The sequence below is a fragment of the Macaca mulatta genome, chromosome 19 (genome assembly GCF_049350105.2).
Source record: "Macaca mulatta isolate MMU2019108-1 chromosome 19, T2T-MMU8v2.0, whole genome shotgun sequence".
NCBI classification, from domain to species: Eukaryota; Metazoa; Chordata; class Mammalia; order Primates; family Cercopithecidae; genus Macaca; species Macaca mulatta.
In genome coordinates, this window is record NC_133424.1 from 11,337,245 (window position 1) to 11,363,540 (window position 26,296).

The 26,296-nt window shown below is 50.7% G+C and overlaps 1 protein-coding gene across 19 annotated transcripts in view; it reads left to right on the forward strand.

Moving 5' to 3' along the window:
- SLC44A2 (solute carrier family 44 member 2) overlaps positions 1 to 26,296 on the forward strand; it is a 50,479-nt gene that overhangs the window by 12,158 nt on the left and 12,025 nt on the right. For 8 of the 19 annotated variants that reach the window (XR_013408906.1, XR_013408903.1, XR_013408904.1 and 5 more), the window contains exons 1-10: positions 13,212 to 13,350; positions 13,929 to 13,977; positions 15,398 to 15,471; positions 15,597 to 15,681; positions 20,000 to 20,084; positions 20,217 to 20,327; positions 20,417 to 20,477; positions 20,568 to 20,691; positions 20,809 to 20,892; positions 20,985 to 21,097. Coding sequence is in view for 15 of the 19 variants with exons in the window: in XM_077977413.1 (XP_077833539.1) it covers positions 13,314 to 13,350; positions 13,929 to 13,977; positions 15,398 to 15,471; positions 15,597 to 15,681; positions 20,000 to 20,084; positions 20,217 to 20,327; positions 20,417 to 20,477; positions 20,568 to 20,691; positions 20,809 to 20,892; positions 20,985 to 21,097 (823 nt within the window). In the remaining 4 variants the exon portion in view is untranslated. Of the gene's footprint in view, positions 1 to 13,211; positions 13,351 to 13,928; positions 13,978 to 15,397; positions 15,472 to 15,596; positions 15,682 to 19,999; positions 20,085 to 20,216; positions 20,335 to 20,416; positions 20,478 to 20,567; positions 20,692 to 20,808; positions 20,893 to 20,984; positions 21,098 to 26,296 lie in introns of those variants that run through there. The other 11 variants (XR_013408905.1, XM_077977414.1, XM_077977412.1 and 8 more) reach the window with 3 other exon arrangements.

Below are 26,296 nucleotides of genomic sequence, written 5' to 3' on the forward strand. Positions count from 1 at the left end.
CCCACCTCAGCCTCCTGAGTAGCTCGTACCACAGGCACGCACCACCACACCCAGCTAATATAGTTATTTTTTTGTTTTTTCTTTTCTTTTCTTTTCTTTTCTTTTTTTTTTGAGATGGAGTCTCGCTCTGTCATCCAGGCTAAAGTACAGTGGCGCGATCTTGGCTCGCTACAACCTGCCTCCTGGGTTCAAGTGATTTTCCTGCCTCAGTCTCCCGAGTAGCTGGGACTACAGGCGCCCACCACTACGCCCGACTAATTTTTTGTATTTTTGGTAGACACGGGGTTTTACCGCATTGGCCAGGCGGGTCTCGAACTCCTGACCTCAAATGATCTGCCTGCCTTGGCTTCCCAAAGTGTTGGGATTACAGGCGTAAGCAACTGCACCTGGCCAACTTGAAGACTTTGGCTGGGTGTAGTGGCTCATGCCTGTAGTTCAAGCACTTTGGGAGGCCAAGGCGGGAGGATTGCTTGAACCCAGGAGTTTGAGACCAGCCTGGGCAACATAGTGAGACCCCGTCTCTTTAAGAAAAATGGAAGAGGGAGGTAGCAGAGTCAGAGGAGGACATGGAACAACGGAAGCGAGGTGGGTTTGATGTGACTGCTGGCTTTAAAAATGGAAGAAGCGGCCAGGAGCCAAGGAATGTGGGTGGCCTCTAGAAGGTGAAACAGGCAAGGAAACAGATTTTCCCCTAGAATCTCTGAAAGAAACACAGCCCTGCCTATACCTCGATTGTAGCCCAGTGAGATGCATTTTGTACTTCTGCCCTCCTGAGCTGTGAGATAATACATTTGTGTTTTTAATTTATTATTATTATTATTGTTATTATTTTGAGACGAGTTTTGTTCTTGTTGCCCAGGCTGGAGTGCAGTGGCGCGATCTCGGCTCACTGCAACCTCTGCCTCCTGATTTCTTTTTTTTTTTTTTTTTTTTTTTTTTTGAGACGGAGTCTCACGCTGTTGCCCAGGCTGGAGTGCAGTGGCGCGATCTCGGCTCACTGCAAGCTCCGCCTCCTGGGTTCACGCCATTCTCCTGCCTCAGCCTCCTGAGTAGCTGGGACTACAGGCGCCCGCCACCGCGCCCGGCTAATTTTTTGTATTTTTAGTAGAGACGGGGTTTCACTGTGGTCTCGATCTCCTGACCTTGTGATCCGCCCGCCTCGGCCTCCCAAAGTGCTGGGATTACAGGCTTGAGCCACCGCGCCCGGCCTCTGCCTCCTGATTTCAAGCGATTCTCCTGCCTCAGCCTCCTGAGTAGCTGGGATTACAGGCACACGCCACCACGCCCAGCTAATGTTTTGTATTTTTAGTAGAGATGGGGTTTCACCACGTTGGTCAGGCTGGTCTCAAGTTCCTGACCTTAGGTGATCCACTTGCCTTGGCTTCCCAAAGTGTAGGGATTACAGGCATGAGCCACCGCGCCCAGCCATAAATTTGTGTTTTTTAAGCCACCAAGGCATTGGTGTCTTGTTACAGCAACCATAGGAAATAATGCAGTTGACCCTCAAACCACATGGGTGTGAGGGGCACTGACCCCCTGTGAAATTAGAAATCTGTGTATGCCTTAAATTTTTGTAGAGACAGGGTTGTGATCTGTTGGTCAGGCTGGTCTCGAACTCCTGGCCTCAAGAGATCCTCCCACCTTAGCCTCCAAAAATGCTGGGGTTGCAGGCATGAGCCACCATGCCCGGCCTGCTTATAACTCCCTAAAAACTTAATTAGTGATAGACTACTGTTGACTCAGCCTTACTGGTAACATGGAGGTCAGGAGTTTGAGACCAACCTGGCCAACATGGTGAAATCACGTCTCTATTAAAAACACAAAAATTAGCCAAGCATAGTGGTACGCACCTGTAATCCCAGCTACTTCGGAGGCTGAGGCAGGAGAATCGCTTGAACCTGGGAGGTAGAGGTTGCAGTGAGCCAAGATTGTGCCACTGCACTCCAACCTGGGCAACAGAATGAGACTCCATCTCAAAAAAAAAAAAAAAAAGAAGAAGAAAAGAAAATATTATTAAGTTGGTGCAAAAGTAATTGCATTTTTTGCCTTTCCTTTTAATGGAAAAAATATTAAAATGTAAGGAAAAGAAAATACATTTATTATTCATTAAGTGGAAGTGGATCATCAAAAAGGTTTTCAGAGGCTAGGCGTGGTGGCTCACACCTGTAATCCCAGCACTTCGGGAGGCCAAGGCAGGTGGATCATTTGAGGTCAGGACTTCAAGACCAGCCTGCCCAACATGTTGAAAACCCTGTCTCTACTAAAAAAAAAATTAGGGGCCAGGTGCAGTGGCTCATGCCACCTGTAATCCCAGCACTTTGGGAGGCCAAGGTGGGAGGATCACTTGAGGTCAGGAGTTTGAGACCAGCCTGGCCTACATGGTGAAACCCCATTTCTACTAAAAATACAAGTTAGTTGGGCATGGTGGCTCACACCTGTAGTCCCCACTACTCAGGAGGCTGAGGCACAAGAATCGCTTAAGCCCGGGAGGCAGAAGTTGCAGTGAGCTGAGGTCACACCAGTGTACTCCAGCCTGGGCAACAGAGAGAGACTCAAAAAAAAAGATGGTCTTCACATTGAGTGAGCTGAGGAGGAAGAGGAAGGGAAGGGGTTGGTCTTGCAGTCTCAGGGATAACAGAGGCAGAAGAAAATTGTGTTTAAGGGGATCCGTGAAGCTCAAACCTGTGTTGTTCGAAGGTTAACTGTCCATTGACTTGGGAGCTGGATAGCTTGGGTCTGCTGATTGCAATCTTTCGCACCATGGGCATCTTCTTTCTCTCTAGGCCTCAGTTGATCTGTCTGTCAAATGGGGATAATGATAGAAGTTGCTGTAAAGATGAAATGAGGTGGGTTGGACATGGTGGTTCACACCTGTGATCCCAGCACTTTGGGCAGCCAAAGCGGGATTGCCTGAGCCCAGGATTTAGAGACCAGCCTGGGCAACATAGCGAAACCCTGTCTCTACCAAAAGTACAAAAATTAGCCGGGCATGGTGGTGTGTGCCTGTAGTCCCAGCTGAGGTGAAGGATCACTTGAGCCTGGGAGGTTGAGGCTGCAGTGAGCTACGATGGTGCCACTGCTTTCCAGCCTGGGTGACAGTGAGACCCTGTCTCCAAAGAAAAAAAAAACCGGATGAAATGAGGTGAACCATGTAACATTTTGTTATTTTATTGATTGATCAATTGATTGAAACAGAGTGAAACTCTGTTTCAACATACACAGTGAAAAAGACAGGGTCTCATTCTGCTTCCCAGGCTGGAGTGCAGTGGTGCAATCTGAGCCCTGTGCAACCTCTGGAGTGCAGTGGTGCAATCTGAGCCCTCTGCAACCTCTGTCTCCTCAAGCTCAAAGATTCTCTCACCTCAGCCTCCCAAGTGGCTGGGACTACAAAGGTATGCCACCACGTCCCGCTAATTTTTGTTTTTTTTGTTGTTGTTTTGTTTTGTTGTTTTTGTAGAGACGAAGTTTTGCCTGTTGCTTAGTCTAGTCTTGATCTCCTGGACTCAAGTAATCCACCCCCTTGGCCTCCCAAAGTGCTAGAATTACAGGATTCAGCCACCATGCCCTGTCTCTATTTTTACCTTTTTTTTTTTTTTTGAGACGGAGTCTCGCTCTGTTGCCCAGGCTGGAGTGCAGTGGCCTGATGTCAGCTCACTGCAAGCTCCGCCTCCCAGGGTTACGCCATTCTCTTGCCTCAGCCTCCCGAGTAGCTGGGACTACAGGCGCCCGCTACCTCGCCCGGCTAGTTTTTTGTATTTTTTAGTAGAGACGGGGTTTCACTGTGTTAGCCAGGATGGTCTCGATCTCCTGACCCCGTGATCCGCCCGTCTTGGCCTCCCAAAGTGCTGGGATTACAGGCTTGAGCCACCGCACCCGGCCATGTTTTTACTTTTATTTTTAGAGACCGGGGCCGGGCACGGTAGCTCACGCCTGTAATCCTAGCACGTTGGGAGGCTGAGGTGGGCAGATCACCTGAGGTCAGGAGTTCAAGATCAGCCTGGCCAATATGGTGAAACCCCATCTCTACTAAAACTACAAAAACTAGTCAGGCATGGCGGTGGGCGCCTGTAGTCCCAGCTACTCAGGAGGCTGAGGCAGGAGAATCGCTTGAACCCAGGAGGCAGAGGTTGCAGTGAGCCGAGATTGTGCCACTGCACTCCAGCCTGGAAGACAGAGTGAGACTCTGTCTCAAAAAAAAAAAAAAAAAAAAAAATAGAGACCGGGTCTTGCTCTGTTGCCAAGGCTATAGTACAGTGGTGCCATCACAGTTCACTGCAGCCTGTAACTCCTGGGCTCCAGTCACCCTCCCACCTCAGTCTCCCTGGCAGCTGGGACTACAGGCACGGACCACCATGCCCAGCTTGTTCTTCTTTTTTTCTTTTTTTTTTTTGAGACGGATTCTCTCTCTTGCCCAGACTGGAGTGCAGTGGTGCGATCTTGGCTCACTGCAAGCTCTGCCTCCCGGGTTCATGCCATTCTCCTGCCTCAGCCTCCCGAGTAGCTGGGACTATAGGCGCCCGCTACCACGCCCGGCTAATTTTTGTATTTTTAGTAGAGACGGGCTTTCACCATGTTAGCCAGGATGGTTTCCATCTCCTGACCTTGTGATCCACCTGACTCGGCCTCCCAAAGTGCTGGGATCACAGGCGTGAGCCACCATGCCCGGCCGCACCTGGCTAATTTTTTTGTGTATTTTAGTAGAGACAAGGTTTCACTGTGTTGCCCAGGCTGGTCTTGAACTCCCGAGCTCAGGCAATCCGCCCGCTTCGGCCTCCCAAAGTGCTAGGATTACAGGCATGAGCCAACGTGCCCGGCCTTTTCTTCCTAGTATACATTCAGGGCTACTGAATAAAGAATTTATCCTTTCCCTGCAAATTCTACATGTATCATGTATACAATTTTTTTTTTTTTTTTTTTTTTTTTTGAGACAGGGACACACTCTGTTACCCGGGCTGGTGGGCAGTGGCACAGTCACAGATCCCTGAAACCTGAACCTGAACCTCCTGGGCTGAAGTGATCCTCCCACCCTAGGCTTCCCCAGTAGCTGGGACTACAGGCACATCATACCCAGCTAATTTTAAAAAATTCTGGCCAGGCACAGTGGCTCACACCTGTAATCCTAGCACTTTGGGAAGCTGAGGCGGGTGGATCGCTGGAACTCATGAGTTCGAGACCAGCCTGGGCAACATGGCAAAGCCCAGTCCCTACAAAAATTACAAAAAATTAGCCGGGTGTGGTGTTATGTGTCTGTAGTCTCAGCCACTTGGGAGGCTGAGGGAGACTGGCTTGAGCCTAGCGGGTAGAGGTTGCAGTGAGCGGAGATTGTGACACTGCACTCCAGCCTGGGGGGCAATAGAGCCAGACCCTGTTAAAAAAAAAAAAAAAAGTGTTTTTTTTTTTTTTTTTTTTTTTTTTTTGAGCCTCAGAGCCTACTTTGGCTCGGGAGGCTGCTCGATTTGCAATACAAAAAAAAAAAAAAAAAAAAAAAAATTTGTAGAGACGAGGTCTCAATATATTGCCCAGGCTAGTGTTGAACTCCTGGACCCAAGCAATTCCCTTGCCAAATGTTGGGATTACAGGCGTCAGCCACTACACCTGGCCTGAGATTCATTTAAGTATAAAATTAGCAAATCTCCACTGGACACAGTGGCTCATACCTGTAATCCCAGCACTTCCGGAGGCCGAGGTAGGTGGATTACCTGAGCTCAGGAGTTCACGACTAGCCTGGGCAACACATTGAAACCCCGTCTCTACTAAAATACAAAAAATTAGCCGGGCGTGGCGGCATGCGCCTGTAGTCCCAGCTACTTGGGAGGCTGAGGCAGGAGAATTGCTTGAACCCAGGAGGCAGAGGTTGCAGTGAGCCGAGATCATGCCACTACTCTGCCCTGGGTGACAGAGCGAGACTCCATCTAAAAAAAAAAAAAAAAAAAAAATTGCAAATCTCCAGCCTGAGCAACATGGTGAAATCCTGTCTCTACAGAAAAATCCAAAAAATATTAGCTGGGTGCAGTAGTGTGTGCCTGTAGTCCTAGCTACTTGAGAGGCTGAGGTGGGAGGATCACTTGAGCCCAGGAGGTGGAGGTTGCAGTGAGCCAAGATTGTGCCACCACGCTCCAGCCTGGGCAACAGAGTGAGGCTTTGTCTAAAAAAAAAAAAAAAAAAAAAAAAAAAAAAAAAAAAAAAAATTCCCAGGCACTGTGGCTCATGCCTGTAATCCCAGCACCTTGGGAAGCTGAGGTGGGCAGATCACCTGAGGTCGGGAGTTTGAGACCAGCCTACTGAACATAGTGAAACCCTGTCTCTACTAAAAATACAAAAATTAGCCTGCATAGTGGTGTGCGCCTGTAATCCCAGTTACTCGGGGGAGCTGAGGCAGAAGAATCACTTGAACCTGGGAGGCAGAAGTTGCGGTGAGCCAAGATTGGGCAGCAGAGCAAGACTCCATCTCAAAAAAAACCAACACAAATTAATTTTTAAAGTACGTGCCCTTGGGAAATTCTAGGCTGAGTTTTTATTTTCAGTGTTCACTCTATATACATGGATTATATATTGTGGCTATTCATTCAACAAATACTTATTAAATGTCTGTTTTATGTCAGGTGCTATGCTGTATACTGGGGACGCAGCCTGAATGAAAGACACATAAGTCCCTGTCCTTATGCAGGCAATAGGCAAGAGGGTAGATAATTAACAATCAATAAGCAAATGTGTAACGTGTCAGATGGTAATAAGAAGCAAAATTTATCACATCTGTAATCCCAGGGCTTTGGGAGGCCAAGGTGGGAGGAAGGCTTGAGCCCAGGAGTTTGAGACCAGCCTTGGGCAACACAGCGAGACCCTGTTCTACAAAAAATTTTAAAACTAGGCAGGCATGGTGGTGCGTGCCTATAGTCACAGCTACTCGGGAGGCTGAGGTGAGAAAATCACTTGAGCCCAGGAGGTTTAGGCTTCAGTGAGCTATGATTGCTCCACTGCATTCCAGGCTGAGTGATGAAGCAAGACTCTATTTGATAATAACAACAAGCAGAAAGTCATAGGGACCAGGTATAGTGGCTCACGCCTGTAATTCCAGCACTTTGGGAGGTCCAGGTGGGCAGATCACTTGAGGTCAGGAGTTCGAGACCAGCCTCGCCAACGTGGTGAAAGCCCGTCTCTACTACTAAAAATACAAAAATTAGCCGGGCATGGTGGTATGTGCCTGTAGTCCCAGCTGCTTGGGAGCCTGAGGCAGGAGAACTGCTTGAACCTGGGAGGCAGAGGTTGCAGTGAGCTTAGATGTCACCACTGCACTCCAGCCGGGGCGACAGAGTGAGACTCTGTCTCAAAAAAGAAAAAAAAGAAAGAAAAAAATGAAAGAAAGGGAAAGGTCCTAGGACTGAGAGGAAAGGGATGGTGGGTTTTTTGTGTGTGTGTGTGGGTTATTTATTTATTTATTTATTTATTTTTGAGACAGAGTTTCGCTCTTGTTGCCCAGGCTGGAGTGCAATGGCACGATCTCGGCTCACTGCAACCTCCGCCTCCCAGGTTCAAGCGATTCTTGTGCCTCAGCCTCCCGAGTAGCTGGGATTACAGGCATGTGCCACCTTGCCCCGCTAATTTTTGTATTAGTGGAAATGGGGTTTCTCCATATTGGTCAGGCTGGTCTCGAACTCCTGACCTCAGGTGATCTGCCCACCTCGGCCTCCCAAAGTGCTGGGATTATAGGCGTGAGCCACTACACCTGGCCTCACCCGGCTCATTTTTGTACTTTTAGTAGAGATGGGGTTTCACAGTGTTGCCCAGGCTGGTCTCGAGCTACTGGCCTCCAGTGATCTGCTTGTCTTAGCCTCCCAAAGTGCTAGGATGACAGGTGTGAGCCACCACGCCCTGTCAAGGTGGTATTTCAGGTGAGGACTGAAGGCAGTGGAGTTGTATGGACATCTGGGAGAAGAGCATTCTAAGCAGGGGGACCGAGCAGCTAGTGCAAAGGCCCTGAGGTCGGACCATGCCTGCTGAGTGTGGGACGTACCCAGGAGGCCAGTGAGGCTGGAACAGAGTAAGCCATGGAGAGAGAGGAAGCGGGTGAGGGCAGGAAGGTGACAGGGCAGATCACGCAGGGCCTTGTGGGCTGTGGCGAAGAGTTGGGCTTTTTCCTCGGAATGAGGCGGGAACCATGGAGGTTTCTGAGCAGAGCAGGGATGTGCCCTGACTTACGTGTGCACGGATGTCTCTGGCCGCTATAGGGACAATAGAAAGTGTCTATGTTGGTCCTGGCATAGTGGTGGGCGCTGTGTGAAAGGGTGGGTGCTTGAGGAGCAGGTGAGAAGAGGTTGGATTCTGGATAGCTCTGAAGGCAAGCAGAGAGGTAGCCCAGGTTCCTGGCCGGAGCACGTGGGAGGATGGAGCTGAGTCACTGGATAATCAGAGGCTTGGGCAGGCCAGGCGCGGTGGCTCACACTTATAATTACAGCACTTTGGGAGGCTCAGTTGGAAGGATCCCTGAGGCCAGGAGTTCTAGACCAGCCTGGGCAACATTGTGAGACCCCGTCTCCACTAAAAATACAAAAAATTACCTGTGTGTGGTGGTGCATGCCTGTGGTCCCAGCTACTCAGGAGGCTGAGGTAGGAGGATCGCTTGAGCCCAGGAGGTCAAAGCCACAGTGAGCTGTGATTGTGCCATTGCACTCCAGCCTGGGCGACAAAGTGAGACCCTGTCTCAAAAACAAAAAAGCGGCCGGGTGCGGTGGCTCACGCCTGTAATCCCAGCACTTTGGGAGGCCGAGGCGGGCGGATCACGAGGTCAGGAGATCGAGACCATCCTGGCTAACACGGTGAAACCCCGTCTCTACTAAAAATACAAAAAATTACCCGGGCATGGTGGCGGGCGCCTGTAGTCCCAGCTACACGGGAGGCTGAGGCAGGAGAATGGCGTGAACCCGGGAGGCGGAGCTTGTAGTGAGCTGAGATTGGGCCGCTACACTCCAGCCTGGGCTACAGAGCGAGACTGTCTCTCAAAAAAAAAAAAAAAAAAAAAGCTTGGATGCCGCTGCACTGAGTATGAGATGCCCACATGTGTTGGGGGGAGACAGATGTCATATGGGTGTGCAGCTCAGAGACAAGGGTTTCCTGAGGGCTCAATTTTTGGGATTCCTCAGTGTGAAACTGGTGGGTGGGGCCTGAATAAAATGTCCCCAGGGCACCCCATGTAGTTGGGAACGGAAGAGGCCTGTGGCTCGCTCTCTTTGTCCGCTGCTTGGAATGGGTAGGGTGGGACCAGCTAGCCTTTGGGCTGCCAGAGACTTCGAGAACCACAGGGCTTCTTTCAGAGTCTGGGTCACCCCAGGGCATGACTTGGTGCCTCGGGCCTCGCCTGTGGTCCAGGTGTTTAGACAGGGCCCCTCTGCTGGAGGTAACTAGGAGGAAGGCGCCTTTTTTTTTTTTGAGACTGAGTCTCGCTCTGTCGCCCAGGCTGGAGTGCAGTGGTGCGATCTCGGCTTACTGCAAGCTCTGCCTCCCGGATTCATGCCATTCTCCTGCCTCAGCCTCCCGAGTAGCTGGGACTACAGGCTCCTGCCAACATGCCCGGCTAATTTTTTGTATTTTTAGTAGAGACAGAGTTTCACCGTGTTAGCTGAGAGGAGCCGGGCACATTCCTCAGCCCCGGGCTCAAAACAAACAAGCCCAGTACAAACACACCCCATCCTCCCATCTCACCACATATCGCCACATATCTCTCAAACTTCCTGAGCCCAGTACAAACACATCCCTTAGCCAGGATGGTCTCGATCTCCTGACCTCGTGATCCGCCCGTCTCGGCCTCCCAAAGTGCTGGAATTACAGGCGTGAGCCACCATGCCCGGCTGAGAGGGAGCCTTTTTAAGGATAAGCTGAGTTAGTGACCAGAATCCTGCCTGCGAGTCCTAGAGTCTAAGGCAGCAGCAACAATTATTGGACACTAACTGTATATGATCACGCTGAATGTATAAGCTCATGCTGTCTGTGTACTCCCAACACCAAATGTATATTCCTGCTGAGGATACCTCCACGCCACCTGTATAACGCATGTTAACCAAATAATCGGCTGCACTATAAATATCTATAAATATTCAAGTAGGGCCAGGTTGCCTGCAATCCCAGCACTTTGGGAGGCTGAGGTGGGAGGATTGCTTAAGGCCAGGAGTTTGAGACTAGCCTGGGTAACACAGTGAGATCCTGTCTCTATTTTTATTGTATTGTATTTTATGTTTTTTGAGACAGAGTCTCACTCTGTCGCCCAGGCTGGAGTACAGTGGCATAATCTCGGCTCATTGCAACCTCCACCTCCCAGGTTCAAACCATTCTCCTACTTCAGCCTCCCCAGTATCCGGGATTACAGGTGCCCACCACCACGCCTGGCTAATTTTTGTATTTTTAGTACAGACAGGGTTTTGCCATGTTGGCCAGGCCGGTCTTGAACTCCTGACCTCAGATGATCTGCCCGCCTTGGCCTCCCACGGTGCTGGGATTACAGGCGTGAGCCACCGCGCCCAGCCCGTCTCTATTTTTAAAAATAATAATAATAAAAATAAATAAATTCACAAGCGGCCTCAAAGTTGGGAGATACTGGCTGCGCTCAGTGGCTCATGCCTGTAATCCCAGCACTTTGGGAGGCCAAGGTGGGTGGATCACCTGAGATCAGTAGTTTTGAGATCATTCTGGCCAACATGGTGAAACACCGTCTCTACTAAAAATACAAAAATTAGCCGGGTGTTACGGCACGTGCCTGTAATCCCAGCTACTCCGGAGGCTGAGACAGGAGAATTGCTTGAACCTGGGAGGTGGAGGTTGCAGTGAGTCGAGATTACGCTACTGAACTTCAGCCTGGGTGAAAGACTCTGTCTCAAAACACACACACACAAAAGTTGGGAGATACAGTGAGACCAGTTGTATTTTATTTTTTAATTTTTATTTGTTTTTTGAGACAGAGTCTCACTCTGTAGCACAGGTTGGAGTGCGGTGGTGCAATCTCGGCTCCCTCAACCTATACCTCCCTGGCCCAAGCAATTCCCCTGCCTCATCCTCCCCAGTAGCTGGGATTACAGGCCCACGTCACTACGCCTGGCTAATATTTTTGTATTTTTAGTAGAGACAGGGTTTCACCATGTTGGCCAGACTGGTCTCAAACTCTTGACCTCAGGCAGTCTGTCCACATTGGCCTCTCTAAGTGCTGCGATTACAGGCATAAGCCATAGCACCCAGCCACTGAGATCAGTTTTAGTACGCAAAGGAGTATATAATCAGCATGTGGGTGGATAGTTGGTGTGGGGGTATACAGTAGGCATGGGGGTATACAGTAGGCATGGGGGGTGCGGCCAGCTGTACCATGCTGGTATACTCCCATAGTATACACCCATGATGGCTGTATACGTCACACAAACTGTATACCCTTCACCCCTACTATATACCCACAAACAGATTAAGTGCCTCTGTGATAATTATATACATCCATGTTACCTGTGGCTTCACTGACCATATGCCCCATACTTGCAGCATCCCATACCTGCTCTGTACCCCTATGTTGATTGAACACCGTTACAGTGATCATACAGTATACCCATTGCCAACTGTGAACCCTGATACTAAGTGTGTACCCCTGGTATGCCATGCCTGATCTATGCAGTGTTTTTCTTTTTTTAGATTGTTTTTTAATTTAATTAATTAATTAATTTTTTGAGACAGAGTCTTGCTCTGTCGCCCAGGCTGGAGTGCAGTGGCGCGATCTTGGCTCATTGCAATGTCCACCTCCTGGGTTCAAGTGATTCTGCTGCCTCAGCCTCCCAAGTAGCTGGGACTACAGGTGCGCACCACCATGCCCAGCTAATTTTTGTATTTTTTGTAGAGATGGGGTTTCACCAACTTAGCCAGGATGGTCTTGATCTCTTGACCTCACAATCTGCCCACCTTGGCCTCCCAAATTGCTGGGATTACAGGAGTGAGCCTCCACACCCAGTCTATTTTCTTTTTTCCTTTTTCTTTTTTTTTTTTTTGAGACAGAGTCTCACTCTGTCCCCCAGGTTGGAGTGCAGTGACGTGATCTTGGCTCATTACAACCTCCACCTCCTGGGTTTAAGCGATTATCCTGCCTCAGTTTCCCAAGTAGCTGGGATTACAGGCATGTGCCACCACACTGGCTAATGTTTGTATTTTTAGTAGAGAAGGGGTTTTGCCATGTTGGCCAGGCTGGTTTCAAACTCCTGATTGCCGGTGATCCACCCACCTCAGCCTCCCAGAGTGCTGGGATTACAGGCGTGAGCCACCATGCCTGGCCTATTCCTGCTCTTTGAGGTCAGTTTTGGTTTCATACTTTAGCCTCATTTTGCAGTTGAGGAAACTGAGGCTTAGGGAAGATAAGGCCTTTTTAAGTATCTTCTAGTTCAGAGGGTGCAGAAGGAGTATTTGAATTAAGGGCGACCCAGGAGGATGTGGGCTTCAGAAGGGTGGAGTTTGGATCTCTCTGGTGCCTCACTGTACATGGTGCCCCGCCCAAGGCCTGTACCTACTAAGGGCTGAATAAATGCTTGTTCTAAGGCCAGGCCCAGTAATGCAATTGGGGGCCACGGTGGGAGGAGCCCACAAGTCCAGGAGTTAAAGATGAGCCTGGGCAACATAGCAAGATCCCATCTCTACAAAAAGAATTAAAAATTAGCCGAGTGCAGTAGAGCACCTGTAGCTCCAGCTACTTGGGAGGCTGAGTCAGGAGGATGGCTTGAGACGGGAGATTTAGACTGCGATGAGCTGTGATTGCACCACTGCACTCCAGCCTGGGCAACAGAGGGAGATCCTGTCTCAAAAAAAAAAAAAAAAAAGCAGACAAAAAGAAAACTCATTTCCTGCACAGGTTGGAGAAGTTTTCAGCCCCAACACTCCACAGTTGGTTGTCTGCGTTTGGGCGGTGGGCCGTTTTCCCTCCCAGTGCCTCAGTTTCCACACCTGCAAAACGGAGTCACAGAAACGCTCTTTCAGGGTGGCTAGGGGTTCTGGGCGGTGTCGCCCGGTGGCGGAGTGTTCCCGGGGTGAAGCCGCAGGGTTCTCGGGTGGGGGCGGGGAGGGCTAAATCCGGCCGGCCGGTGAGTGGCGGGAGCAGCTGCCGCCCCGCCCGCGCCCTCCCGGGTCCCACAGTCTGGGCAGCTGCCCAGCTTGGGCCGGTCTGACCGGTTTGGGCCGCCCCGCCTGGCGCTGTGCTGGGAGGAGCCGCCGCCAGTCGCGCGGTCAGTGCCTCCCTCCAGACTCGGGAGGGCCGAGGGGGCGCGGGACAGAGCGCGGGCGGCCGCCGGGGCTGGTCGCCTGCAGGGATGGGGGACGAGCGGCCCCACTACTACGGGAAACACGGTAGGCAGCGACCCCCGCCCACAGCCCCGGGCCGACCCCTCGGCCCCTCGGTGGGGGCCTTGAGAGGACATGGGGCGCAGGGAAGGGGGCTAGAGGGGGAGCGCAATTGCAAATCTGCGCCTGGAGCCTCCCTACCATCAGCCAGCCCCCCTTACCCCACTTTTCCCCCGGAGCCTCGCAGACGACCCTCCTTACTCTCCCCCACCCAAAGGACCTGCCCCTGTAGCCCTCTGCCTGGCACTGCTGCCAGCGCCCCCTTCCCCCTATCCCATCTCAGACCTTCCCCGTCTCCACCTAGTTCCCTGGTGGCCACCATTTCAGCCCTCTTACCAGTGGGTGGCCGCCAGTTAATAAATTTGTTCACAATTAGTGATTCCTCCTTCCTCCCCAGTCCTGGCCTGCCAGAACTGGGGGCTTGGGTGTGGTCACCTGGAGGTGGGTGAGGCAGAAAATTCCACAGGTCTCAGAAATTCATTCTTGCCGAGGCAAAGACACCCCTAGGGGCTTTTGGGAGGGGGCGCTCTCCCAGCCCTGTCTTGGTTCAGGTCTCCAACCCCATCAATCTTTTTGACTTTCAGGAACGCCGCAGAAGTATGATCCCACTTTCAAAGGACCTATTTACAATAGGTAAGGGCTTTGGGTTTTGGAGGGTTCTCCCTGCTAATACTACCCCAATCCCTGTCTCTTCACACACCCCCACCCCCGATCTGTTCTCCAACAGACTGGTGACAAATATTTGAAACTTGTTTTGTTTGTTTGAGACGGAGTCTTGCTCTGTCGCCAGACTGGAGTGCAGTGGCGCGATATCGGCTCACTGCAACTTTCACCTCCCAGGTTTAAGCAGTTCTACCACCTCATTCTCCCGAGTAGCTGGGATTACAGGCATGCACCCGGCTAATTTTTTGTTGTTGTTGTAATTTTAGCAGAGATGTTTTGCTGTGTTGCCCATGCTGTTCTCGATCTCTTGAGCTCAAAGCGATCCACCTGCCTTGGCTTCCCAAAGTGCTGGGATTACAGGTGTGAGTCACCACATCTGGCCTGGATTTAATTTTTACCATGTTCGTATTTTTTGTTTATTTATTTATTTTTGAGATAGAGTCTCACTCTGTCACCCAGGGTGGAGCGGTGCAAACTCAGCTCACTGCAACCTTCCCCTCCCGGTTCAAGCGCTTCTCCTGTCTCAGCCTCCCAAGTAGCTGTGACTACTCAGAGGCTACTCAGGAGACTGAGGCAGGAGAATTGCTTGAACCTGGGAGGTGGAGGTTGCAGTAAACTGAGACTGCTCTACAGTACTCCAGCCTGGACGACAAGAGTGAGACTCTGTCTCGAAAAAATAATAACAAAACAATAAAATGCAGCCAGGCACGGTGGCTCACACCTGTAATACCAGCACTTTGGGAGGCCAAGGTAGGTGGATCACTTGAGGTCAGGAGATCAAGACCAGCCTGACCAACATGGTGAAACCCTGTCTCTACTAAAAATACAAGAATTAGCCAGGCGTGGTGGCGGGCACCTATAATCCCAGCTACTTGGGAGACTGAAGCAGGAGAATTGCTTGAACCTGGGAGGTAGAGGTTGCAGTAAGCTGAGATCATGCCACTGCACTCCAGCCTGGGCAACAGAGTGAGACTCCCTCTCAAAAAAAAAAAAAAAAAAAAAAAAAAGACTAGCTTGGGCAACATAGCTAGACCTTATCTCTACAGAATATATATAAATTTAAAAAAATGTATGGTGGTGTGCACCTGTAGTCTCAACTACTTGGGAAGCTGAGGCAGGAGGATCGCTTGAGCCCAGGAGTTCGAGGCTGTAGTGAGCTATGATTGTGCCGCTGTCCTCCAGCCTGGATGACAGAGTGAGACTCTATTGCACAAAATTAAAAAATGAAATGAAATAAAAATAAAAATGCATGTGCCTTTGGTACAGCATTCAAACCACTCAGGAAAATTTGTCCAAATAATACATGGATGAGGGTGTTTGCAGAGGACAGATGGGCCCATGGTGCACATGGCACCAAGGCTTCTCCAAACGCTGCCCCTCTGCTCCCCAGGGGCTGCACGGACGTCATATGCTGTGTATTCCTGCTCCTGGCCATTGTGGGCTACGTGGCTGTGGGCATTATAGGTGAGTAGAGAACGGGGCAGGACTTGGAGTTCCAGGGTGGGCGGAGGCAGCCATAGCCTCTGGAGTGGGAACACGGCTGGATTTCAGGAGTGGTAGTGTCTCAGTATCCCTGGATCTTTCCACAGCCTGGACTCATGGAGACCCTCGAAAGGTGATCTACCCTACTGATAGCCGGGGCGAGTTCTGTGGGCAGAAGGGCACAAAAAACGAGTGAGTTGACTCCTTGGGGCATGGCGGGGGGCTAGGGAGGAGGGGGCAGAAGGTTCTAGGCGTTCCCCATCTCCCTAAGTCTACTTAACAAGTGCTTACAGGCTGGGCGCAGTGACTCACGCCCGAAATTCCAACACTTTGGGAGGCCGGGGCAGGAGTATTGCTTTAGGCCAGGAGTTCAAGACCAGCCTGGCCAACATGGCGAAACCCTGTCTCTACTAAAAATACAAAAATTAGCCGAACATGGTGGCACACGCCTGTAATCCCAGCTACTTGGGAGGCTGAGGCAGGAGAATCACTTGAACCCAGGAGGCAGAGGTTGCAGTGAGCCGAGATCACGCCACTGCACTTTAGCCTGGGGGACAGAGCGAGACTCAGTCTCAAAACAGACAAACAGCTGGGCGCGGTGGCTCACACCTGTAATCCCAGCACTTTGGGAGGCCAAGGCAGGTGGATCACGAGGTCAGGAGATTGAGACCATCCTGGCCAACACGGTGAAACCCCGTCTCTACTAAAAAAAAAAAATACAAAAAATTAGCCGGGCGTGGTGGCGGACGCCTGTAATCCCAGCTACTCAGGAGGCTGAGGCAGGAGAATGGCATGAACCCAGGAGGCGGAGCTTGCAGTAAGTGAGATCATGCCACTGCACTACAGCCTGGGCGATGGAGCGAGACTCTGTCTCAAAAAAAAAAAGCAAACAAAAATTAGGTGGATGTGCCCGGGAGCGGTGGCTCAAGCCTGTAATCCCAGCACTTTGGGAGGCCGAGACGGGCGGATCACAAGGTCAGGAAATCGAGACCATCCTGGCTAATCCGGTGAAACCCCGTCTCTACTAAAAAATACAAAAAAAAAAAACTAGCCAGGCGAGGTGGCGGGCGCCTGTAGTCCCAGCTACTCCGGAGGCTGAGGCAGGAGAATGGCGTGAACCCGGGAGGCGGAGCTTGCAGTGAGCTGAGATCCGGCCACTGCACTCCAGCCTGGGCGACAGAGTGAGACTCTGTCTCAAAAAAAAAAAAAAAAAAAAAAAAAAAAATTAGGTGGATGTGGTGGGGACGCCCCTCTGGTCCCAGCTACCCAGCAGGCTGAGGTGGGAGGATCGCTTGAGCTGGGAGGCCAAGGCTGCAGTAATTGTACCATTGCTCTCCAGCCTGGATGACAGAGCGAGACCTGGTCTCAACAAAACAACAAGAAAACAGGTACTGATAAAAGTTCCACCACCCTCAGCCACTAGTCTAGTCCTTGGGGACACACAGCTCTAAATGAGATAGTAAGCATCCTGTTCTCTGGCAGCACACATTTTAAGGGCGGGAGAGACTGAGAGGGGACAGTCCTGGATCAGACGTCAGGTGGTGATGAACAGGTGAGACAGCAGAGCAAGCACAGCCTGAGCAAGCACAGTCACTTCCTGGCTCTGTGACCTAGGGCAGGTGTCTCAATCTCTCTGAACCTCGTTTTCCTCATCTCTAAAATGAGGATCATAACGGTCCCACCCTCATCGGGCTATTTTGATGGTTAGATGTGCCAATACATGTACAGAGCTTAGAATGCCACCTGGCATCGCTGGGCACGGTGGCTCACACCTATCATCCCAGTACTTTGGGAGGCTGAGGTGGGAGGATCAAGACCAGCCTGGCCAACATGGTGAAACCCCGTCTCTACTAAAAATACAAAAAAATTAGCTGGGCATTGTGGTATGTGCCTGTAATCCTGGTTACTCGGGAGGCTGAGGCAGGAGAATTGCTTGAACCTGGGAGGCAGAGGTTGTAATGAGCCGAGATCATGCCACTGCACTCCAGCCTGGGCAACAGAGCAAGACTGCATCTCAAAAAAAAAAAAAAAAAAAAAGAATGGCACCTGGCATAGAGTTGCTGATGCTGCAGTTTTTAAATTATTATTATTATTATTATTATTATTATTATTGTGAAACGGATTTCGCTCTTATTACCCAGGCTGGAGTGCAATGGCGCAATCTCGGCTCACTGCAACCTCCATCTCCCAGGTTCAAGTGATTCTCCTGTCTCAGCCTCCCGAGTAGCTGGGATTACAGGCACATGCCACCACGCCTGGCTAATTTTTGTGTTTTTAGTAGAGATAGGGTTTTAGCATATTGGTCAGGCTGGTCTCGAACTCCTGACCTCAGGTTATCTGCCTGCCTTGGCTTCCCAAACTGCTGGGATTACAGGTGTGAGCAACCACACCCAGCCTATTATTATTATTACTATTATTATTACTATTTTGATACAGTATCTCACTCTGTCAGCTAGTGGCAGGATCATAGCTCGCTACAGCCTGGAACTCCTGGGCTCAAGCAATCTTGCCACCTGGGCCTTCGAAAGTGCTGGCACAAGACAGGCCTAAGCCACCCTGCCTGGCCCTATATAAAATACCTTTTTTTTTTTTTGAGACGGAGTTTCGCTCTGTCACCCAGGCTGGAGTGCAGTGGCGTCATCTCGGCTCACTGCAAGCTCTGCCTCCCGGGTTCATGCCATTCTCCTGCCTCAGCCTCCCGATTAGCTGGGACTACAGGTGCCCGCCACCACACCCGGCTAATTTTTTTTTGTATTTTTGTAGAGACAGGGTTTCACTGTGTTAGCCAGGATGATCTTGATCTCCTGACCTCGTGATCCGCCTGCCTCGGCCTCCCAAAGTGCTGGGATTACAGGTGTGAGCCACCGTGCCCAGCCCATCTTTTTTTTTTTCTTTTTGAGACAGAGTCTCACTCTGTCGCCCAGGCTGGAGTGCAATGGTGTGATCTTGGCTCACTGCAACCTCCGCCACCCAGGTTCAAGCAATTCTCCTGCCTCAGCCTCCTAAGTAGCTGGGATTACAGGTGCCCGCCACCACACCCGGCTAATTTTTTTGTATTTTTAGCAGAGACGTGGTTTCTCTATGTTGGCCAGGCTGGTCTCGAACTCCTGACCTCAGGTGATCCACCTGCCTTGGCCTCCCAAAGTGCTGGGATTACAGGCGTGAGCTAACATGCCCGGCCACAGAAAATATCTGAAAGGAAACAACAGTCCGGGCACGGTGGCTCATGCCTGTAATCCCCGCACTTATGGAGGAGGATTGCTTGATGCCAGCCTGGGCAACATGGTGAAACTCTGTCGCTACCAAAAATACAAAAAATTAGCCAGGTGTGGTTGTACATGTCTGTAGTCCCAGGTGCTCAGGAGGATGAGGTGGAAGATCACTTGAGCCCAGGATCACTAGAGGCTGCAGTGAGCCAAGACTGTGCCACTGCTCACCAGCCTGGGCAACAGAGAAAGACTCTGTCTCAAAAAAAAAAAAAAAGAGGCCGGGCGCAGTGGCTCACACATATAAACCCAATACTTTGGGAGGTCGAGGCAGGTGGATTGCCTGAGGTCAGGAGTTCGAGACCATCCTGGCTAACACGGTAATACCCTGTCTCTACTAAAAATACAAAAATTAGCCGGGCATCATGGCAGGCACCTGTAGTCCCAGCTACTTGGGAGGCTGAGGCAGGAGAATTGCTTGAACCCGGGAGGCGGAGCTTGCAGTGAGCCGAGATTGTGCCACTACAACTCCAGCCTGGGCGACAGAGCGAGACTCTGTCTTAAAAAAAATAAATAAATAAAATAAAGTTTACTGGCCGGGCGCGGTGGCTCAAGCCTGTAATCCCAGCACTTTGGGAGGCCGAGACGGGCGGATCACGAGGTCAGGAGATCGAGAGACCATCCCGGCTAACACGGTGAAACCCCGTCTCTACTAAAAAATACAAAAAAACTAGCCGGGCGAGGTGGCGGGCGCCTGTAGTCCCAGCTACTCGGGAGGCTGAGGCAGGAGAATGGCGTAAACCCGGGAGGCGGAGCTTGCAGTGAGCTGAGATCCGGCCACTGTACTCCAGCCTGGGTGACAGAGCAAGACTCCGTCTCAAAAAAAAAAAATAAATAAAAAATAAAAAAAAATAAAATAAAATAAAATAAAGTTTACTATAGGGTGGTTAAGAAGTCTTAACAGGTTGGGTGTGGTGGCTCACACCTATAATCCCAACACTTTGGGAGGCGAAGGCAGGTGGATCACTTGAGGTCAGGAGTTTGAGACCAGCCTGGCCAACATGGTTGAAACCCCGTCTCTACTAAAAATACAGAATTAGCCAGGCTTGGAAGCGGGCACCTGTAATCCCAGCTACTCGGGAGGCTGAGGCAGGAGAATCGTTTGAACCCAGGAGGCGGAGGTTGCAGTGAGCCAAGATCGTGCCATTGCACTCCATCCTGGGCAACAAGAGCGAGATTTCGTCAAAAAAAAAAAAAAAAAAAAAAAGTCTTAACAGTTTCCATTCTCCCTTCTCCAACTCCAGGAACAAACCCTACTTGTTTTATTTCAACATTGTGAAATGTGCCAGCCCCCTGGTTCTGCTGGAATTCCAATGTCCCACTCCTCAGGTAACCTGTCCCCACCATTCCCTTTTTCCTCTCCCCACTTTCCATCCTTTTCCCCCTGTGAATGTGGGCTGGGACCTCTGTCCTGAGTGGTCTGTCCCAACCCCACCCAATGCCTTCCTTCTTCCCGCCCAGATCTGCGTGGAAAAATGCCCCGACCGCTACCTCACGTACCTGAATGCTCGCAGCTCCCGGGACTTTGAGTACTATAAGCAGTTCTGTGTTCCTGGCTTCAAGGACAATAAAGTGAGTTGTAGACTGTCCTGAGAGCCCAGGTATGGGCAGCGGCAGTGTACTAGCCTTGGGGACTCACCTCCCTCCATCTCTCTTGGCAGGGAGTGGCTGAGGTGCTTCGAGATGGTGACTGCCCTGCTGTCCTCATCCCCAGCAAACCCTGTGAGTCAGGGGATCCCAGGAGACTCAGGTGGGGACGGGGAGGCTGTGCAGAGGCTCAGCCTGACTGGTCCCATCCTCTGCTCCATGCAGTGGCCCGGAGATGCTTCCCCGCCATCCACGCCCACAAGGGTGTCCTGATGGTGGGCAATGAGACGACTTATGAGGATGGGCATGGCTCCCGGAAAAACATCACGGACCTGGTGGAGGGCGCTAAGTGAGGAGATTGGCGCACCACACCGGGGTCGCACTTTCCTGGGTGGGACAGGCATCCCCTGGGGTTGACCTGATCACAGAAGAGGGTCTGACCTGAGCCTCGGTCTCCTTCCCCCAGGAAAGCCAATGGAGTCCTAGAGGCGCGGCAACTCGCCATGCGCATATTTGAAGATTACACCGTCTCTTGGTATTGGATTATCATGTAAGGCAGGAGGGAAGGGGCCTTTCCCCTGGCTGCCCCTTCTAAGCCTGGCCGGGGATGGAGTCTGTTCATGACCATTTTCTTTTCCCCAGAGGTCTGGTCATTGCTATGGCAATGAGCCTCCTATTCATCATCCTGCTCCGCTTCCTGGCTGGCATTATGGTCTGGGTGATGATCATTATGGTGATTCTGGTGCTGGGCTACGGTAGGTTACCCCCTCCCCGTGACTCTTCTTTCCTGAATCTGCACACTGCCCTGCCCTTTCCCATGGAAATGGCCCATCAGGGAAAAAAAAGAAAATGTCAGGCTGGGTGCGGTGGCTCACATCTGTAATCCCAGCACTTTGGGAGGCCAAAGCAGGCAGATCACTGAGGTCAGGAGTTCGAGACCAGCCTGACCAACATGGAGAAACCCCATCTCTACTTAAAATACAAAATTAGCTGGGCATGGTGGTATATACCTGTAATCCCAGCTACTAGGGAGGCTGAGGCAGGAGAATCGCTTGAACCTGGGAGGCGGAGGTTGCAGTGAGCCGAGTTCACGCCATTGCACTCCAGCCTGGGCAACAAGAGCGAAACTCCGTCTCAAAAAAAAAGAAAAAGAAAAAATGTCTCAGCGCTGTAGTTAAGGATGCATACTATGGTACCAGAATAGCAGAGGTTCAAATCCTGGCTTTGCCAATTCCTTGGGCAAGTGCCTCAACCTAACTGTGCTTCAATTTCTCTTTTTTTTTTAATTTTTATTTGAGACCTAGTCTCACTCTATCGCCCAGGCTGGAGTGTAGTGGCGTGATCTCTGCTCACTGCAAGCTCTGCCTCCCAGGCTCACGCCATTCCCCTGCCTCAGCCTCCCAAGTAGCTGGGACTACAGGCACCCGCCACCACGCTCGGCTAATTTTTTGAATTTTTAGTAGAGACGGGGTTTCACCGTGTTAGCCAGGTTGGTCTCGATCTCCTGACTTCGTGATCCACCTGCCTCTGCCTCCCAAAGTGCTGGGATTACAGGCGTGAGCCACCGCGCCTGGCCTCTTTTTTTTTTTTTTTCTTTTTTTTTTTTTTTTTTTTGAGACGGAGTCTCGCTGTGTCGCCCAGGCTGGAGTGCAGTGGCGCGATCTCGGCTCACTGCGAGCTCCGCCTCCCGGGTTCACGCCATTCTCCCGCCTCAGCCTCCGAGTAGCTGGGACTACAGGCGCCCGCCACCACGCCCGGCTAGTTTTTTGTATTTTTAGTAGAGACGGGGTTTCACCATGTTAGCCAGGATGGTCTCGATCTCCTGACCTCGTGATCCACCCGCCTCGGCCTCCCAAAGTGCTGGGATTACAGGCTTGAGCCACCGCGCCCGGCCTCTTTTTTTTTTGAGATGGAGTTTCGTTCTTGTCGCCCAGGCTGGAGTGCAATGGCGTGATCTTGGTTCACTGCAACCTCCGCCTCCTGGGTTCAAGCAATTCTCCTGCCTCAGCCTACTGAGTAGTTGGGATTACAGGCATGCCCCTCCACACCCGGCTAATTTTGTATTTTTAGTAGAGACGGGGTTTCTCCATGTTGGTCAGGCTGGTCTCGAATTCCCGACCTCAGGAGATCTGCCCACTTCAGCCCCCAAAAGTGCTAGGATTACAGGCATGAACCACCATGCCTGGCCTGCTTCAGTTTCTTTCTCTGTAAAATGAGGGTAATTTATATTTCTAGTTGGCAAACTAAATGACAAGGAGGTAATGTGCAGATAAAATATGTGTAGGGGCCTGTTTAGTTCAGGCCTATGGAATCCAGAGGCACAATATTGTGCTCAACAAAACAATGCTTCATATTTTGGATTTTTGTTGTTTTTGAGTTTTTGTTTTGTTTTGTTTTGTTTTGAGACAGAGGCTTGGTCACCCAGGCTGAAGTGCAGTGGCACAGCCTTGGCTCACTGCAACCTCCGCCTCCCGGGTTCAAGCAATTTTCCTGCCTCAGCCTCCTGAGTATCTGGGTTTACAGGTGCCCAACGCCATGCCTGGCTAATTTTTTTTGTATTTTTAGTAGAGACGGGGTTTTACCATGTTGGCCAGGCTGGTCTTAACTTCCTTGTGATCTGCCTGGCTTGGCCTCCCAAAGTGCTGGGATTACAGATGTGAGCCACCATGCCCAGCCTTGATTTGTTTTTTGGGACAGAGTCTCACTCTGTCACCCAGGCTGGAGTTCAGTGGCATAATCACAGCTCACTGCAGCCTTGACCTCCTGGGCTCAAGTGATCCTCCCAAGTAGCTGAAACCACAGGCATGCACCATCATGCCTGGCTAAATTTTAAATATTTTTGTAGAGACAGGCGCTCCCTATGTGGCCCAGGCTAGTCTTGAACTCCCTGAGCTTGAGCAATCCTCCCGCCTTGGCCTCCCTAAGTGTTGGGATTATAGGCATGAGCCACTGTGCCCGGCCCATATTTTGATTATTCCTTGAAATTTCCTAGAAGAAAAATGCTTGGTAATCCAATCTGAGGACACTCATAGTAAAATATTCGTATGAATAGTGGTTTCTAGCCTGGTGTGGTGGCTCACGCCTATAATCCCAGCAATTTGGGAGCCTGAGGTGGGTGGATCACCTGAAGTCGGGAGTTCGAGATCAGCCTGACCAACATGTAGAAACCCCATCTCTATTTTTATTTTATTTTTATTATTATTATTATTTTTTTTTCTTGAGACAGAGTCTCTCTCCGTCGCCCAGGTTGGAGTGCAGTGGCGCAATCTCGGCTCACTGCAAGCTCTGCCTCCTGGGTTCACGCCATTCTCCTGCCTCAGCCTCCCAAGTTGCTGGGACTACAGACGCCTGCCACCATGCCCGGCTAATTTTTTTTTTGAGACAGAGTCTCGCTTTGTCACCCAGGCTGGAGTGCAGTGGTGCGATCTTGGCTCACTGCAAGCTCCGTCTCCCAGGTTCACGCCATTCTCCTCCTTCAGCCTCCCTTGTAGCTGGGACTACAGGTGCCCACCACCACACCCGGCTAATTTTTTGTATTTTTAGTAGAGATGGGGTTTCACCATGTTAGCCAGGATGGTCTCGATCTCCTGACCTCATGATCTGCCTGCCTCAGCCTCCCAAAGTGCTGGGATTACAGGCGTGAGTCACTGTGCCCGGCCTTATTATTTTTTTTTGAGACAGTCTCGCACTGTTGTCCAGGCTGGAGTGCAGTGGCACAATCTCAGCTCACTGCAACCTCCGCCTCCCGAATTCAAGCAATTCTCCTGCCTCGGTCTCCTGAGTAGCTGAGATTACTGGCCCCCACCATCACGCCCAGCTAATTTTTTTTTTTTTTTTTTTTGTATTTTTGTATTTTTAGTAGAGATGGAGTTTAGCCATGTCAGGTCAGGCTGGTCTCGAACTCCTGACTTCATGATCTGCCCATCTTGGCCTCTCAAAGTGCTAGGATTACAGTTGTGAGCCACCACACCCGGCCAACCCCATCTCTATTAAAAATACAAAATTAGCTGGGCGTGGTGGCGCATGCCTATAATCCCAGCTACTTGGGAAGCTGAGGCAGGAGAATCACTTGAACTCGCGAGGTGGCGGTTGCCGTAAGCTGAGATTCTGCCATTGGACTCTAGCCTGGGCAACAATAGTGAAACTCCGTCTTAAAAAAAAAAGAAAACAGTGGTTTCTAGGCAGGTTTATGCCTGTAATTCCAGCACTTTGGGAGGCTGAAGCAGGAGATTCACTTGAGTCCAGGAGTTTGAGGATGCAGTGAGCCATGATCAAGCAACTGCATTCCACCCCGGGCAACACGGTGAGATCCCATTGCCAAAAATAAATTTAAGGCCAGGCACCATGCCTCACACCTGTAATGCCAGCACTTTGGGAGGCTGAGGTGGGTGGATCACTTAAGGTGGAATTTGAGACCAGCCTGAACAACATGGTGAAACCCCATCTCTAATAAAAATACAAAATTAGATGGGCATGGTGGAGCATGCCTGTAATCCCAGCTACTTGGGAGGCTGAGGCGGGAGAATCTCTTGAATCTGAGAGGCAGAGGCTGCAGCGAGCTGAGATCGTGCCATTGCACTCCAGCCTGGGCAACAGAGTGAGACTCTGTCTCAAAAAAAAAATTAAATAAATAAATAATAATAATTTTTAAATTATCTGGGGGCCGGGCACAGTGGCTCCCGCCTGTCATCCCAGCACTTTGGGAGGCCAAGGCAGGCAGATCAGGAGGTCAGGGAAGATTGAGACCATCCTGTCTAACAGGATGAAACCCCGTCTCTAGTAAAAATACAAAAACTTGGCCAGGCTTGGTGGTACGTGCCTATAGTCCCAGTTACTTGGGAGGCTGAGGCAGGAGAATCACTTGGACCTGGGAGGCAGAGGTAGCAGTGAGCCGAGATCACGCCACTGCACTCCAGCCTGGGTGACAGAGAGAGACTCCGTCTCAAAAAAAAAAGAAAAAAAATTAGCTGTATGCACCTGTAGTCTCAGCGACTTGGGAGGCTGAGGTGGGAGAATAGCTTGAGCCCAGGAAGCTGAGGCTGCAGTGAGCTACGATGGCACCACTGCAGTCCAGCCTGTATGACAGAGGTAGACCCTGTCTTAAAGTAATAGTAATATACTCAATGCAACCAAAAAAATAGTGGTTTCTAGCTGGGTGTTGGCATTTTAGGTAGCTTGATTTTTTTTTTTACTTTATCTCCCAAAGTGCTGCGATTACAAGCATGAGCCACCACACCATGCCTGTCTTTTTTTTTTTTTCGAACCGGAGTCTCACCCTGTCGCCCAGGCTGGAGTGCAGTGCAGTGGCGCAATCTTGGCTCACTGCAACTTCTCCTTCCCGGGTTGGAGTGATTCTCCTGCCTCAGCCTCCCAAGTAGCTGGGACTCAGGCATGTGCCACCATGCCCAGCTAATTTTTTGTATTTTTAGTAGAGACGGGGTTTCACAGTGTTAGCCAGGATGGTCTCGATCTCCTGACCTTGTGATCCACCTGCCTTGGCCTTCCAAAGTACTGGGATTATAGGCGTGAGCCACTGCGCCCGGCCATGCCTGTCTTTATTTTATTTTATTTTATTTTATTTTATTTTATTTTATTTTATTTTATTTTATTTTGAGACGGAGTCTTGCTGTGTCACCCAGGCTGGAGTGCAATGGCCAGATCTCGGCTCACTGCAAGCTCCGCCTCCCGGGTTCACGCCATTCTCCTGCCTCAGCCTCCCGAGTAGCTGGGACTACAGGCGCCCGCCACCTCGCCCGGCTAGTTTTTTTTGTATTTTTTAGTAGAGACGGGGTTTCACCGTGTTAGCCAGGATGGTCTCGATCTCCTGACCTCGTGATCCGCCCGTCTCGGCCTCCCAAAGTGCTGGGATTACAGGCTTGAGCCACCGCGCCCGGCCGCCTGTCTTTATTTTATAATTATAGTTTGCAAGCTAAGAAGAATGCTGAAAATTTCTA